At 40.0% G+C, this 16,300-nt stretch overlaps 1 protein-coding gene across 1 annotated transcript in view; it reads right to left on the bottom strand.

Moving 5' to 3' along the window:
• Positions 1–16,300, bottom strand: part of LOC124545194 (aldo-keto reductase family 1 member B1-like) — a 72,990-nt gene that overhangs the window by 39,284 nt on the left and 17,406 nt on the right. Inside the window, exons 2-3 of the mRNA XM_047124059.1 lie at positions 13,392–13,559; positions 2,808–2,924 (exon numbers count right to left, since the gene is read on the bottom strand). Coding sequence (XP_046980015.1) covers positions 2,808–2,924; positions 13,392–13,559 — 285 coding nt within the window. The remainder of the gene's footprint in view (positions 1–2,807; positions 2,925–13,391; positions 13,560–16,300) is intronic.

The following is a 16,300-nucleotide window of genomic DNA, read 5'->3' as shown; positions in this document are numbered from 1 at the left end:
ACATAGATGTGGATTTAGATATTCATTCATTCATAAAACATTACCAAGAGAGCAAAAATCATTACAGATCTTGCACTCTACTCCCTACAGGAATTGTAATGACTTTATCCAATGCTAAGATGTGGAGTTTATTTGTAGTCAGAAGAACTAATCAATGCTAACTTTGATTTAAAAGAGGAGTGGAGCAAGAACTTAAGAGGGGTCATTTCAAGAAAGAATGGAAATGTTGAAGACCCGGTGGTGAATCTGTTGTGTTTCATTGTCATGAGGTAGATCAGAGTCCAGTTCAAATGCTTCCAATGAATTAGCAAAGGCCAAAATTCTTTGTTTGTCTGTAGTGGTGAACAAACCACCACTGACATGACAATATAGCTATAGACAGCTGATGCTTAGTGAAACAGCTATAGTCTTTACACTAGTATTTTACGGTGCTAAAGTTCTAACAAATATCATCCTCTGACATTTTTATACCTCTATGATACAAAATTTATTGTAAATGATGCATTGGATCAAAGGTGACTCCTTAACTGATAAATTTATAATTTTAGCAGCAACCATATTGCACTGTGGAACAATATTATGTTCATTGTTTGAACAGCTGTCTATTTCTAAGCAATCTGCACACTGTTAAGGTTTGGAAGTAACACAGCTTGGGTGAACTGTTCACCTCATACAACCCACTAACATTCATCGCTAGCTGGGATAATAAACTTCCTGATCTTTCTGAAAGAATTTGAAACACATCTGAAATTACTGTCAGTAATTATGATGTGCCATTATCCCAGGAATCAGTACTTTGCTCACTTTTGTTCAGACTCTTTCAAAACAATATTGAAGGTAGTCAGAAGGAACAAAAATACTCTATGCTGTTGATCTGACACCAGTAACTATAGAAGAAAATTCATAAAAACCTGAAATAGCAGATTTATTTCAACTAATAATATAGTGTAATGGTTCATAAAAACTTAGTTACCAATAAAAGTAAAACAGAAGAAAGTCCATTGTCATCACTAATACAGAAAAGGATAAGCCCATAGATATATCTATGGATGATAAAAACTGGAAAAATTTATCCTTGAAAAATATTTGGGAATTATATTAGGCATTAAGCTTCAAGTGGGACAACATACAGAAATTTCTGCTGTAAATTAAGCACTGTTTATTACGAAACAGTTTTCACATTATGCCAATGAGAACTTTCTGTGTACTCCAGCAGTACAAAAATAATTTATGTATTGCAAAAAAAGGCATTAGGATTATTCTGAATAAAAAACAAAGAAACTAGTGCAAAAATCTTACAAAACCTACAAATATTCTCATTTCCATCTATTTACATAAATAGAGCAATAGTTCCCTCAATAAAATGCAATATATCACTAAAAGCCCTTTCATATGACACAATAAATATTGACTAGCTGAGACATATACCACTCAGACAGAGCTGTTGAAGAAGTCATCCATAATCTGTTGTACAACTTGTAAAGTGTCTGCCAAAGCATCCGTGGAACAGCGAGAGAAAAGATATTCTAGAAACTTCTTAATGATTATGTGGTGATAGAGAAATTTACAGCATAGAGAGATATACGGTGATGAGCCAAAATATTATGATATTGCCTGCTATGAGGTTAAATGCCACTTGGTAATACATTAAGAAACATATGTAAGTGGAGCAGAGACAAATTTAGGACAATCCTAGCAATAATACAGTTGTAAATGGGGGAAATTCACTGATGTATGCAATTTTGACAAAGGGCAGATTACTATAGCTCAGCACCTGAGAAGAATCATCTCAACTGGTCAGAAATCCTGTGATCCTGTCATGATCACCTATGGGAAGGTGTTGAAGGACAGTGAAACTTGGTTGTACCTAGATATTCTGTCATCCAGATGAATGGCTAGTGGAGACATGTATATCACCATGGTTGCAGGTCAGAAGGGACAGTATTACTGTTTGGGGGACTTCATTAGTGCTTCCAAGTGACCTGTGGTGTTAATCAAAGACAGCCTGGTAGCTCTGGACTACATGATCATTGTTACAGATCACCTGCATCCCTTCATTCTTTATGTCTTCCCCAATGGTGAAGGATAACTAGCTGTTTAACAAGGCCAGAATTGTGCTACAGTGGTTTGAAGAGCATGTTACAGAAATCACTTTTATGTCTTGGCCACTAAATATGCATCACCTGAAGCCAATAGCACACATCTGTGACACTACCAGGATTCAGCCTTGTGCACACAAATCACCAGTCCATAATTTATTGTAATTATGTGACCTGCACATAGACAGCTGGTGCAATGTAACCCTAGAAACATACTACGGACGATTTGAAATCTTGCCATGCACAATCACTACTGTAATGCAGTCTCAGTCTATGGGTCTTAAGTTACATTTTGGTTTTAGATCCCATGTTGGTTGCTATAGATAAACTAATTTTATATTCTCAGTCTATGGTTCTTAAGTTACATTTTGGTTTTGGATCCCTTGTTGGTTGCTGTAGATAAACTAATATTTTGAGATAGGTATTTAGCAGCTTACATTAGGAGATGAACACTGGTACTGAATAGATTGCTGATATTTTAAAGTAAACAGATCCTTAAAAAATAGCTTTCATTTTGTATTATCTTTTTACAAATGTGCCTGTTATTTCTAAATCAAACTTTTACTTCATAGTTGCAGATATTTAGAATGACACATGGCTATGCTTTATGAGATCTCCTAGGAATTAATTTAAATTAAGAACGATCTGCTAAGATAATCATAGCTTCCATTTGTTTATTAGGTATTATTGTTTTATTTATAAACTCACCTTGTATGAAAATGGCCAGTGTACAAGATAAAGATCAACATAATCTAGCTTAAGATCTGCTAATGTCTTCTTACAGGTTGGCACAACCAAGTCTGGTCTATGACAGGTGTTCCACAACTGAAACAATAATTTCATTTTATATAAATTTCTGTCTCCTGTAATTCACTCAGATTGCAAAATCTTAAACATGGCTGCAAAACAACATCTGTGTAAATCTGTTTATTAGCCCTTGGCCTAAGTTTTGGCATTTCTAAAAATATCTTCTTCAGGAGGAGTGATGTAACAAGATCCATTCCTTTTGAAGAAGATATTTTTTTAAATATCGAAACCTAGGTCAATGGCTAATAAACCTTTGGTTTGCAATTAGTTGGCTGATTTTTCAACCTCTTCATTCAGATTGTATTACTGCACTGCATAAAAAAATAGTTTACCCATTAAATAATTTAGACATACTTGTACAATATTTTTTAAAAACGCTATGGTATACACACAGGGTGACACATATTGAACTATATGAAATGAAATTGTCATAACTTCTGAAGTGTTTGTGTTAGGATGTTCAAACTGCACATTTGGCTGCAGGTCGCAATGGGAATTATGTGCATGCAGACACGTCTTGTCGTTGTCGGCCATTTGCGTTTGGACAGGTTTGTCAATAAGCAAAATTGGCACATTTGGGGGACTGAGAATCCACATTTTACAATTAAGAAGTCTCTTCACCCTCAATGGTTGACTGTGTGGTGTTCAGTGTCCAGTCACGGAATAATCAGTGCGATATTCCTTGATGGCACGGTGACTACCAAACAGTATGTGAAGGTTTTGGAAGATGATTTCATTCCCATTACCCAAAGTGACCTTGATTTTGACAAGATATGACTCATACAAGACGGAACTCTGAAGCTCGACCCCATTGAAGCAGGAGAGTGTCTGATGTCCTGGAGGAGTTCTCTGGGGACCGCATTCTGGCTCTGGGGTACCCAGAGGCCACTGGCATGGGCCTTGATTGGCCGCATATTCTCCATATGTGAACACATGTGACTCCTTTTTGTGCAGCTGTATTCAAGATAAGGTGTACAGTAATAACCTCAAAACCATTAATTAGCTGAAAACAGCCATTCAGGAGGTCATTGACACCATCGGTGTTCTGACACTTCAGTGGGTCATGCAGAATTTTGCTATTCATCTGCGCCACATCATCACCAATGATGACAGGCATATCGAACATGTCGTAACCTAAATCCAAATATCTGTAGTGATGTTTACATATTGAATAAAGTGTGTGATGCCATAGTTTGCAACTAATTTACATTTTTTTCATATAGTTCAATAATTTCCACCCTGTATCTAACAAGCAATCTATCAAAATAAATGTAGCGTATGAATAATATTACTACAGACGTTCTGGCTCACCCCTCTGCTTTAGTTTGGATCTAGAGTTCCTAGCTTCGAGACCTGTTGAGGGCATTTTTGCCTTAGCCTCATCAGTGCCTTTGAAAATGACCTTGAATGTGACATCTCAGTCTTGAACCAAACCAGTTTTATAGCTTACATCATTTGCAGCTACCAGTACATATAGGCAATAACCATATTAGGGCATTTATAAACTAATCCAAAGAATTATATCATGCTTGATGATTTTCTCTCAAACCATATAATGCCTCAAATTACTTACAAACTCTACTTGTTCCATCTTTGTATCTTGGAAAATGCCTCACGTAAATTTCTGTGAAAACTTTACCATTTATTAAGGCAGTCTGTACATCCATCTGTTCTGCAATTAAATACTTTGGCAACAGTATGATAGCAAAAGTTCCAATGTTTGCATCATAGCAACTGGTGAACAAATATCCATTACTTTAGTGTTGAAATTTTTTTTTAATTATGTATTTTTATTGTTCATACTCCTTTAATTGATTTTAGTAATAAAATACGTTGTTTTTTGCATCATCCAAATGACAAATGGATCATAAATCTTTTTAATATTAAAGTTAAGTGTTATTTTCAAACTACCAATTTCTCAGGTAGATTTACATCATAAGTTATTTTGCCTCACATGGATGGACAAAAAAAATTGAAATTGTTCAATTACATCACCTGACAAAAAAAGTGAAGCAGCCAGAACACAAAGTTGGATTCAATGTAACTCCATTCACATACACACCATCACTGGGTATGTAAATTCTCTGTCACAGATAGAAAGACAATAGAGTGCATTAGCATTTTTCATGTTTAGTGTTGTTCCAGGTCTTTTAGGATATGTAAGGGGCACAAATGGTGTCAGATGTTGTGTGTTCACTAAGAAGGACATGGAGATGCAATGCATTCATGTGAGACAGTGATATTAAGATCTGACATCATATGAAAAAAAGCCTCATTATATGTCTCCATTTGGCCAACTGGTCAAATCATGCACTCTCCACATTTGCCACTCTCCACATTTGCTGAGCATTCAGATGTGACAGTGATCTAGTGTTGGACAGCATGGGAATATGAGACCAGGGATACTTGTCATCAATGTGTCATTCGATTACATCTGACTGTCACAAGGGAGGATTACCAAACTGTATACCACATCTGTGCACGTCATATGACAACAAATAATTGATTCCCTGCATTATTCTGTGTCATCTGCACCACTGTCAGCAGCCAGACTAGAGATTTACCACTCCATATGTGGACTGATTTCACAACACAAGTGGCTGCATTTGGAGTGTTACCATGACCAGGAGGTATGGAATGCTGATGAATGGCATCACATTGAATTCAGCAATGAATCTTGGTTCTGCAGCACCCCAGATGACCATTGTTCCTGAGTATTTCAGCAACCTGGGAAGATGTCCTGTTATTTCTATGTTTAGGAAAGGCACAATGGTTTTATTCATGGAGTCATAGTGTGGGAAGTCATCGGCTATCACTTCAAGTGACAGTTGGTACTGACTGAGAGAACTCTGACAGCACATTTGTACACCACAGACATCCTAATTCCTCAAGAGTTATCTTTCATGTGACATCATCATGATGCCATGTTTCAACAGACAATGCTCATCTACATCAGGAACACCCTTGGCCAGCAAGATTGCCACATCTGTGCCCAATAGAAAGTGCCTGGGACCAGCTTCAATGTCACCTCCATCGCACCTCTCAAAAAAAAACAAAAAGGAAACAACCATGCCACAAAAGAATTATCTGAATGGGACAGAAGTCAGTAGATGTGATGTACATGTACAGACAAAAAAGGATCATAGTTTCAGAAACATCAGATGATTTACTCAAGAGAAAGAGCTTCACAAATTGAGCAAGTCAATAATGCATCATTCCACTTCTGGTCCTTATGCAAGCAGCTATCAACAGAGTTGTTGAATGTCCTTCTGAAGGATGTGTGCCAAATTCTGGCATGCTATGTTGCCAAAATCCCAAGATGGTCAGAGGGCATTTCTCAGAATGCTCCAGACATTCTCAGTTAGGAAGATATCCAGCAACCTTTCTGGTCAAGGCTGGGTTTAGCGAGCATGAAGTCATGCAGTAGAAATTCTTGCCATGTGTGAGCAGACATTATCTTGCTGAAATGAAAGTCCAGGATGGCTTGACATGAAAGAAAACATAACAGGGTGTAGGATATTGACATACTGCTGTGTTCTAGGGGTGTCATGGATGACAACCAAAAGGGTCCTGTAAGGAAAAGAAATTGCACCTGAGACCAACACTCCTGGTTTGCCTGGTGCAAGTCTTTCGAGTTGACGCCACTTCGGCAACTTGCGTGTTGACGGGGATGAAATGATGATGATAAGGACAACACAACACCCAATCCCTGAGAGAAGAAAACCTCCGACCCAGCCGGGAATCGAACCCGGACCATTAGGTATGACATTCCGTCATGCTGACCACTCAGCTACTAGGGGCAGACAGACTGTATGGTGGATGATGGTCATATTCGTATCCCACCATTGTCCGGGGCATCTCCAGACATTATTTCCATGGTCACTGGGGCTCAATTCAAAGCGGGACTCATCACTGAAGGCAATTCTACTCCTCCAGTCATTGAGATTCCAGGCCAAAGACATGACTGGAGACGCCTGCCTTGAACAGTGGTGGGATACCAGCCCAATTGTCGCCGCCATATGACTTGACAGCCAGGAATAATGGTGTGGGGTGCCATTTCTTTTCATAGCAGGACCCTTTTTATTGTCACCTGCGGCACCCGTACAGCACAGCAGTACGTCAACAACATTCTATGCCATGTTTTGTGGCTCAAGTTCTTTGAAAATTGGACTGGATTTTGTAATCGCTGAAATAATGTCACATACGCTCTCAACCTGTGAAGGTTCATTTCGTTCCTTTCCTGGGTGCTTCTCTTTTCGTGTCTGGCAGGGTATCGTTTCCAACTCTATTTTTGTTTACAAGTACTATGTGGAGAGTAATGATGTGTTTATCTATATCTATACTACTCAAGCCACCTTCCAGTGCTTGGTGGAGGGTTCTTTGTGTATCAAGGACACTTGCCGCCTTTCCTCTTCCAGCCAGGAATGGTCCCCAGGAAGAAAGAATTTTGGTAAGCCCCCATGTGAGCTCAAATCTTTTTACTTCTACTGTCATAGTCTTTTCATGAGCTGTATCACTCGATTCTTCTATGAACTAAACTCTCGGAAATTTAACTCTAAACCACACATTATGCACAATGCCTATCCTGTAGCGTCTAGTACTGGAGTTGGAAGAGCATCTCTTTGACGTTGTTACACTTACTAAATGAACCTGTGATGAAACGTTCTGCTCCTCTTTGAATCTTCTTTATTTGTTATGTCATATCTGCCTGGTACAGATCTCAAACTGTCAAGAAATATTGAAGCTTTCATGGAATGAGGGTTTTGTAAGCCATCCCCTTCACGGATGGACTACACTTCCTGAGGGTTCTTCTGATATAACTCACTCCGACATATACCTTACCTGTGATCAGTTTCTTAATAATAATAATAATAATAATTTACATGGCTGTTCCATTTCAAATCACTCCGTACACATAGATGTGAATGCTTTCAGTGATTGTCCTGCAATCGTGTAATGGATCTTTCTCTCCATTCATCTGCAATACGCTGCACTTGTTTACACTAAGGTCCGCTGCCAATCCCTGCACCAAGCCTAGATCGTCTGCAGATGCCTTGCAGTTGGCTAAAATTTTCTGGCGTTGCAACTTCTCCATGTGCAACAGTAGCATATGCAAAAAGTCTCATAGAACCTCATGTGCTGTCCACTAGCTCGTTACATTATTGTGAAAAGTGATGATCTTATAACAGTCCCTTGTGGTACTTAAATGTGTGAAGAGTTCTCTCCATTAAATCTTCATCCAGCCACAAAGTTAGTCTGATACTGCATACCCTCGTATTTTATTCATTAGGTAAGGGTGAGAAACAGTATCACACATCTTCTGGCTGACAAGAAATATGACACAACCTGTGTGCCATTGTTTAGTGCCTCCTTGGCCGCATGGATGAACAAAGGATGAGCTGGGGTTCACACAATCGTTGATTGCGGAGTCCATATTGACTGCTAAAGAGTACATTTTGAGTCTCCAGGAATGTCATAATACATGATCATAAAACCTATTCCAAAACTCTACAACAGACTGATGTCAGAGATATAGGCCTTTAATTCTGTGCACCCGTTCCACAACCCTTCTTGAAAACGGGAATGATTTGTTCATTTTTCCAACCACTGGGAATGCTTCACTCCTCCAGCGACCTGCGGCACACTGCTGGAGAAGTAAGTTCTCTTGCATACTCTATGTAGAATCGTCCAGTTGTCTTTCCTTTGATGAGCGATTTCAGTTTATTGTGTATTATTTAGACAACTACCACTTTGATGTTCTTGTTACGATTTATAGGAGGGACCTCGGTACGTTCTTCCTCAGTGAAACAGTTTTGGAAAAAGGAATTTGATAGTTTGAACTTCTCTGTGTCATCTTCCATTTCGATTTTCGATGCCATTATGGTCACAGAGTGTCTAGACAGATGGCTTTGGCCGATTTACTGAATTAACATAATATCAAAACTTTTTAGGATTTTGTGTCAGATCGGTAGGTAGAATTTTGCATTCAAAATGGATGAACGCTTCACGCATGGCTCTCCGCATTTTGGTTCCGTTCAATTTTTATCTGTCTATGTAGCTTTGGCTACGTTTACATCTGCAGTGAAGTTATCTTTGCAGGCTTTCTAACACAGTTGTCGAATCACGGCGCCACCCCTCCCCCCCCTCTCATATGCACAATCCCGTCACTCTCACAACTTAGCTCATAGCTTACCTCGCTTAGGCAACTGAGCTGAGCAATACTATTTAATTTTGTCCATTTATGCTTAACATATACAATATACAGCCTCAGAGATGAAAGTATTACGTTGACTGCTCAGCTAATCTTAAGGGAAGATGAAAGGCAAGTGGGCTTCAAAAATTCGATTTTTAGATTTCAGCATATTTGAAATGCCTGGTCTTTCCTGCGTGAAACCGTTTTTGTTTTATATAAATAAGACAATTTTTTCGTCAGATATGAGGGTTTTCCTGACGCTCTGTGCAATCTGGGGACGGTGTCAGCAAGGCTTAAGACCAGGTGTGAACACAACAACCCTATGGTCCTAATGTCACAGTTTCTAAATTACACTGCACTGGGCATGTCCAGAAGAGAATGGGGTCCAGGTGGAGGAGATTATTGAAAGAAAAGTCAAAAATAGTATTGGAAGATGGTAAGAAGATAGGTTGTAAAGGTCACCTGACAAATGTTCAAATAGATAGATTACAGAATTATTATGGCTTGGCCATAAGAAGGAATGTAGGGAGTTTAGAAAACATAAAAAAAGCTGTATGGGCTTTTTCCACAAGCTTTCCACAAATGGAAATCCAGTACATGGTCTTTGCCCGAATAATACTGACACTTGGTGCAAGTGCAGGAGAAGTGTCAGATATGATGACAAACATTCTTTACCTGCATCAGTAGTGAATGAAATTAAACCCATATTTAGAGACCTTTGTAAAGATACCTTGTTGAAGAAATATCTTCATGGGAAACCTAAAATTTAAATGAATGTGTGAATTCTGTCATTTGGAAGCGGTTACTGAAAACTATTTGTTTAGCTTACAAACCCAACTTTGGTGTTTATGATGCTATTTTATGCTTCAATGATGGTGTAATTAGCAAACTGAACGTTTTGGAATTATTGGGCCTAAAATCAAGTGGAAATATTGCAAAATCTTTGGTGCAAATAGATAAAGAGAGAATCCGCAAAGCAGTTATTGCTAATTTAAAATGCACAAAAGAAGCCAGAAAGAAAAGAAGAGGAACCAAGAGAATAAAAGAAGATCATTATGATTCAGATTATGCTCAGTATGGTGCAGGAAAATATTAGCGGTAAGTAATTCTCATCAATAACTATACTACAATTGCAATATTAAACTTTAAATGGATTTTTCTCAAAACTACATTTTTTTTACTTTCAGGTACGATTATTTGATAAACTAATGGGGTTGGAAATGTGAAATTTGGTCAATTTGTACTGCAGATGGTAATAAGTTATTACAAGTAAATTGAGAACCAACAAACAATAAGAAACTGTTTTATAATAATTAATGTACAAAAAAAGTTCAATTTTACTAGTGAAGGATAAATTTTTTTTCTGCAAAACCATAAGAGATATTATGAACATTTTACTTAGTAAAAATTTCGTTGTTTTATCACATATAGTTCTTTTGGAAAGTGTACCTATTCAAAGGGTAAAATAGCATTGGCACAATAGGGATAAAAATTGCCTTCCGTCTCCCTTTAAATCTACTCCTTGTTGCAATTACCAAACAGATTATTTTCTTACCTTTCTTAACATTCTTGTCTAGAGCCGTATTCCGTCGTTCTACATCGACCTTATGATCACTGGTTCCTCGTTCTACGTTCGCTGAGTCGGAAATTTTGTGCCTAGCTGGACTGCTGGTTGGAAGTCATGAGTGATTCCTCCAGATGATTTCAGGGCGTTATTATTGTTATTTTCCTACCAATCTCCGCAGTGTGTGGCCGTCCCTGTCAGTCATAAGAGAAGGCCTGGCTAGTCTTGGTGCAGCTGCATTTGTTCCTTCGAGTTTCCACTTCACAATCACATCACCAATAGTCGATTTGGGCACTTATAAAAGGATTGAAAAGTCCCTGATGGATTTGTTACTCAGCTGGCATCTAATGGCTAGTTCATGTTCGAGATAACTGCGCTCTCCTAACCAACCTAGTCTGCTGTTACTGCTTCTCTACTGACAACACAATAGTCTGTCCTTCCTTTGAGAGGCGGCATGAGCACCCTCTCATATTTCTATCTTACTCTGAGTAATTTGATTTTCCTCTCTAATGGCGTGCGGTGAAAAGTCCCTATTCCTTCCCACGCGGTCTTCCCACGCAGCGTCTCTCGTCACCTGGGTGGTCCAGTGACAGGCAGGTTCTCCTGATCTTGAAAGGGTTAAGCCGACGGGTGTGAGGGAGTCGAGTGGATGCTTTCCAGATGCAGACATTGTCATAAGAGCGGCGGCAACACGCCCACAGGGGCCTGGCGGAGCGCCTGGGCTAGTGATTCCGTTACTTCGCAGAAACTTAGTGAAAACACTTTCTGGCGGGCTACCAGCGAGACATGGGAATGACTTGTGTTCCCAGGCAGTCTTGGCGGGTAAATTCCTGCGTTTTCTGCAAAATCGTAACTGTGATTGGCTTGCTCAGGGAATAGCTCCGTGACGTAGCAAAATCGGCTCAGAAATTGGCGCCAAGTATCTCCAGTGGTGGAATAGTACTGCGTCGGCAATAGAGGGTAATTTTCCACCGGTTTTCGAGTTGCTGATTGGAACGTTTAACCACGACCACTGTCGTGGGGGCGGGAATGTTCGGTGTTCGGCTTGTACGGGTGCTCTTGAGGAGTCGGCTCTCAGCTTTCGGTCGGAGTAGGTTACAAAACTGAGCTCTCGCTGCTCTGGACAGCCTGCCTTCCGTTGACTGTCTAATATACTTTCATTTAATTTTAACTGTTTGACGAAGTTGCTGAAGTTTCGACTTCAACGTAACTTTACGAGTACAGTTGGCAATTGAGCGTTCTGCATATAAGCGACCTATGTTGTCCGTCTTGAGGAGTTTTGGCTAAAGTTGACTGTACTGGAGTTACTGTGTGACTTCTCTTGTTAAAATCACTCACTGTACCGTTAGTGATTGTGTAGCGAGCCTTCTTTGTCTCCCTCAGAGGCGTATTTGTGTTGCTAGGAAGTCTGGAACAACCAGACCAGGAGAATTTGTTTCGGGCTATGCTCGCGACATTATCATCACCACAGCGGGACGTCGAAGCAACCAGCCATCGCCTCCAGAATGCCAGATCGTGTCCTTGCAGTTAAGAAGACACCTTGGTAATGTATGTCCACAGCACCAGCAAATCAGGGAATTTTGCTAGGTGATAATCAGATCTCAGCAGAGTGCGCCTGTTCGTCTTTTCTAACTTTGTTCTGTCTTGGGTGTTCATTGTCTGAGTTATCACTACTGTAGCAGCAATTAATGTTGGGTTGGCTGGGTGTTTCTCTTAAGATTTGAGTTGCAAGGAATTGGCTCCACATACCAGTTGGTCATAAATGTCACAATCTAGTTTATGGACAACTTCACCTTCACAGCATTTATTTGAGTATCCAATTTGATGTATTGTAAATGTTGCATGTGTTTTGTTTATTATTTTGAGTTTAGTCATAATAAATCAAATTGTTATTTTGGACAGAACTTTCATTGTGTTAATCGGTAGAGCAACCCTTTCATTTCTCACTACGTTAATGAAACTTTCCTTTACCTAATTAATTTCTATCCAATTACATTATTGCAGGTGCCAAACTCTTTTCTACTCCACTTGCAGGGTCGATTACACTCAGTTCACATTTCTTCTTAATCCATGTGCAACAGCAAAAGTCGGAGTTAGAAAAGGGGGGGGGGGGCTTAGAGCATCATTTCCATATGAAGATTCTAGAAGAATTTAGTGTTAAGTACACTGCTAGCCCCGGCACCTCGCACCTTTTAAATCAGCAGATCAGCACTCGTGACGTCTAGTCGTCAGTTCCGCATTACATAGGGGTGTCCGGATACTTTTAATAAAATAGTGTATAGCGCTGCCGTTCAAGTATAGTGTACCCACAGTTGCCAGTCTCTTTCACTTGGCTCATGGTTTGCAACTTTTCGTGCATTTTGTAACCAACCTGATTCGTTTTGGTGGAACAACTCCACTAAATCTGTGTAATCTGTGTGTGTTGCGAACAGAAACTAATAGTTGTTTTGTATCTATCCCTTATTTGACATAACAAATCTGTAGTTCCAATTTTTATTGATGTTCTATTAAATTTTGTTGACATTACTTACGAATTACTTATTTTTGTGCTCTATCAACTTGTCGTTAGTGAGCTACAAAGAAGTAGCGATATCTCCGTTAATGCTGGTTTGCTTGAAAAAAATGTATATGACTTTTCGTTTCCTTTCTGCATTATCTGCATGTCGTTTGATTTTCTGTACACATTGGAACCCATCATGTATAGTCTTATTTGTGCGGAAGTCCTTACCTTGCTAGTGACAAACACCTCTTCCCGCTTGACTGCCCCTTCCTTTATTTTCTCCTGCAGCGCTTCGCCCACTTCTGACTCGTTGCGGTACACAGCAGCGGTGTCGATATGGCGATAACCGACGTCGATTGCGTGTTTAACTGCCTCCCTGACTTCTCCTGGAGTTGCCTGAAACATCACAAAACATAAATTCTAACATTTATCCAACGACTTTGATGCTAGACACTTTTTATCACTAACTCACTTAAGACCTTGCGCCATTCTCACACTCGGTTTTCGCCCGCGGGGGCTTAGATTAAGTGGTGTGTAAGCCTAGGGACTGATGACCTCATTTTGCTTCCATAGGAACTTAGCAAAAATTTCCAACTCGGTTTTCGCGCAGAAATAGCACCATCCACAGGACAGACGCCACAGTTCAGGTTCTCTCTATCCCGACATCGCGAAACCCTAACATTTGACCGAGGGTTGTTATTTATATCATACCACACACTATTTTCACTGCATACAACTCTCCTTGTAAACACTTTTCCAACAAGGAGACAACTCTTTACATAAAGAGTCAATGTTTGATAACATGTGTGCCATTTCTCTGGCGCGTTGCGTATCCGGCACTATCGATAGCGACTTGTATTTCTGTTTCCGTCTGGTTCGGCCTGCGCAGGCGCTGAGGTGGGTGCTGCCTCTGGAGCGTTTTTCGCAGGGGGGCCGCGCGCGCTCGGCTCGGCAGTAGGATTCGCACCGAGCTGGTGGTATTTTGCCTTCCGCCCCGGCACGGAGGTGTGGTCTCGTTGATGACGGGCCTCGTTGATTTGGCCATTGGGCGGTGTGGCGTGTTGGTGACGTGCTGTAGTGGACAATTGATGGATCCCCGCACGGGATCGCTCGAGGTTCTCCGCCTATGAAAAGGGTGCCACAATATCGCTTGGGTTTCCGCACCCAGGAGTTGTAAGGACTGCAGGGCAGCCTTTCTGTGTGTTTGCTCTGTCCGGTCTGCGTGGCGGGGTTCGTTTCACCTTACTTCAGCAGTTGTTTATATATTCTGCGTGATTCCGTTTTGGCCGGAGTCTAGGTGTCGAGTTTTCTGCTGGTGTGTACCCGGTCGTCGCCCCCGTTTTCCCGCCCGGGGGGCAGCCGTATCTGTTGGTGGGAATTATTTGGCAGTGTGTGTTTTGCGTGGACCCAGTGTGCTCACGCGCCCTGATTCTGAGTTGAAATTACTGTGGTCACGCTGGCTCGGTTGCTGGAGTGTGTGTTATTGGTTTTCTGGCTTGCTGGGGACTGCGCGCACGCCTGTTCCGTTTTGTAATGTGGCAGTAGTCTGATATTTTTATGTGTGCTAGTTAAGTTGCTAGCAATTGCTTTTAGCCTTGTGCTTACTTATTTTTATTTAAATTGCTGGGCATTGTCGTTTGCCCGTTCTTTTACCTTTATTTATTTGTAGTATCAATTAAGCCTAAGACGATGTCCAAGGTGCTAGCAATTGATTTTAGCCTCGTGTGTACTTAATCCTACTTAAATTCTTGGGCATTGTCATTTGCTTGTTCTTTTACTCTTATTTATTTGTTGTGCCAGTTAGCCCTAAGATGATGTCAGACCTTGGTATCTGTCAACCTTATTTTGGCTACTAGCACTTAGGTGCCTATCCCGGATTTTGTCATTAATTGAGATCCTTTTATACTGTATTTTTAGTAGTAGGTTTGGCAAGTGCACTTGCGTATGGTATTTATTATGTTTCCCCTCCCCCCTTCTTCCTCCTTCGTGTAAACTGAATTTGGTAAGATTGCTAGGTGGCCTGTGTTCTTTTATTACCTTTGTAAGTTTCCCCGCTGCCACAGCCGTAACATGTTTTCACCGGCAAGCGGCCCATGTTGGCTAGAGTTTGAATGTGGTCTGTGCTGTTGAAATCAGCAAACTTTATGTAAGGAAGCAAATGTTGGGCTTTGCCGTACATATATTTATTATTGGAGCTAGTCATGTACGTGTTGTTGTGTTAAGGGTTTTAGGGCATTTTTAATTGAGATACCTTATAGAAATTTTATCACTCTTTTAAAGAAGGTATAGGAAGGAGTAACTTTGACTGAAAATTTAATTGTAAATTATACATTAGTGCTTCTCATTATAAAATTTAACTCTATTAGGTGAAAGTATGTAGTTTAATGCACAATGATTATTTGTTAATGTATCAAATTGTAAACAGTTTTGTTTGGCAGTGATTCAAATGACACAAATAAGTTTCTCTGTTCACCTGTGGCATATAACATTTTTATTACCTCATACTGTAAGCAGCTTGATTTGTTCGTGTCACTGTAATTTGTAAGCTACAGTGTAATTTATTACAATTAATTAATTGTTTTGGGGAAATAAACCTTGAATTCTACATCCCCTTTTCATTAACCGAATCCCATCCAAACTGTCCGCTCAACATGGTTAAGGTTGTTACAGTTAGGTCTGTAGTTAATTGACTCCACTAGTGTCTAGAAAAGTTAAAATATAAATCTAAGGGCTAATGACAATGTCGTCAGACTGTACATTAAACTTTGATCTATATTTACAGAATATGGGCAAAACTACTATTAAAATAGTGGGCTGGTGAAGGTAAAAGAACGAAGACAATGGCAGAAATCGTTTTGTTTGCGTGAGCAGTGATGTTCACGTTTTTAGCGGGAGAGAAGATTATAGGTAAATGATTAATAACACTATGTGATCAAAAGTATCCGGACACTTGGCTGAAAATGACCTACAAGTTCGTGGGGCCCTCCATAGGTAATGCTGGAATTCAGTATGGTGTTGTCCCACCGTTAACCTTTATTACAGCTTCATTCTCGTAGGCATACGTTCAATCAGGTGCTGGAAGGTTTCTTGGGGAATGGCAGCCCATTCTTCACGGAGCGCTGCACTGAGGAGAGGTA

The sequence above is a fragment of the Schistocerca americana genome, chromosome 8, assembly GCF_021461395.2.
Source record: "Schistocerca americana isolate TAMUIC-IGC-003095 chromosome 8, iqSchAmer2.1, whole genome shotgun sequence".
NCBI classification, from domain to species: Eukaryota; Metazoa; Arthropoda; class Insecta; order Orthoptera; family Acrididae; genus Schistocerca; species Schistocerca americana.
This window is presented reverse-complemented; position numbering and strand designations above follow the sequence as displayed.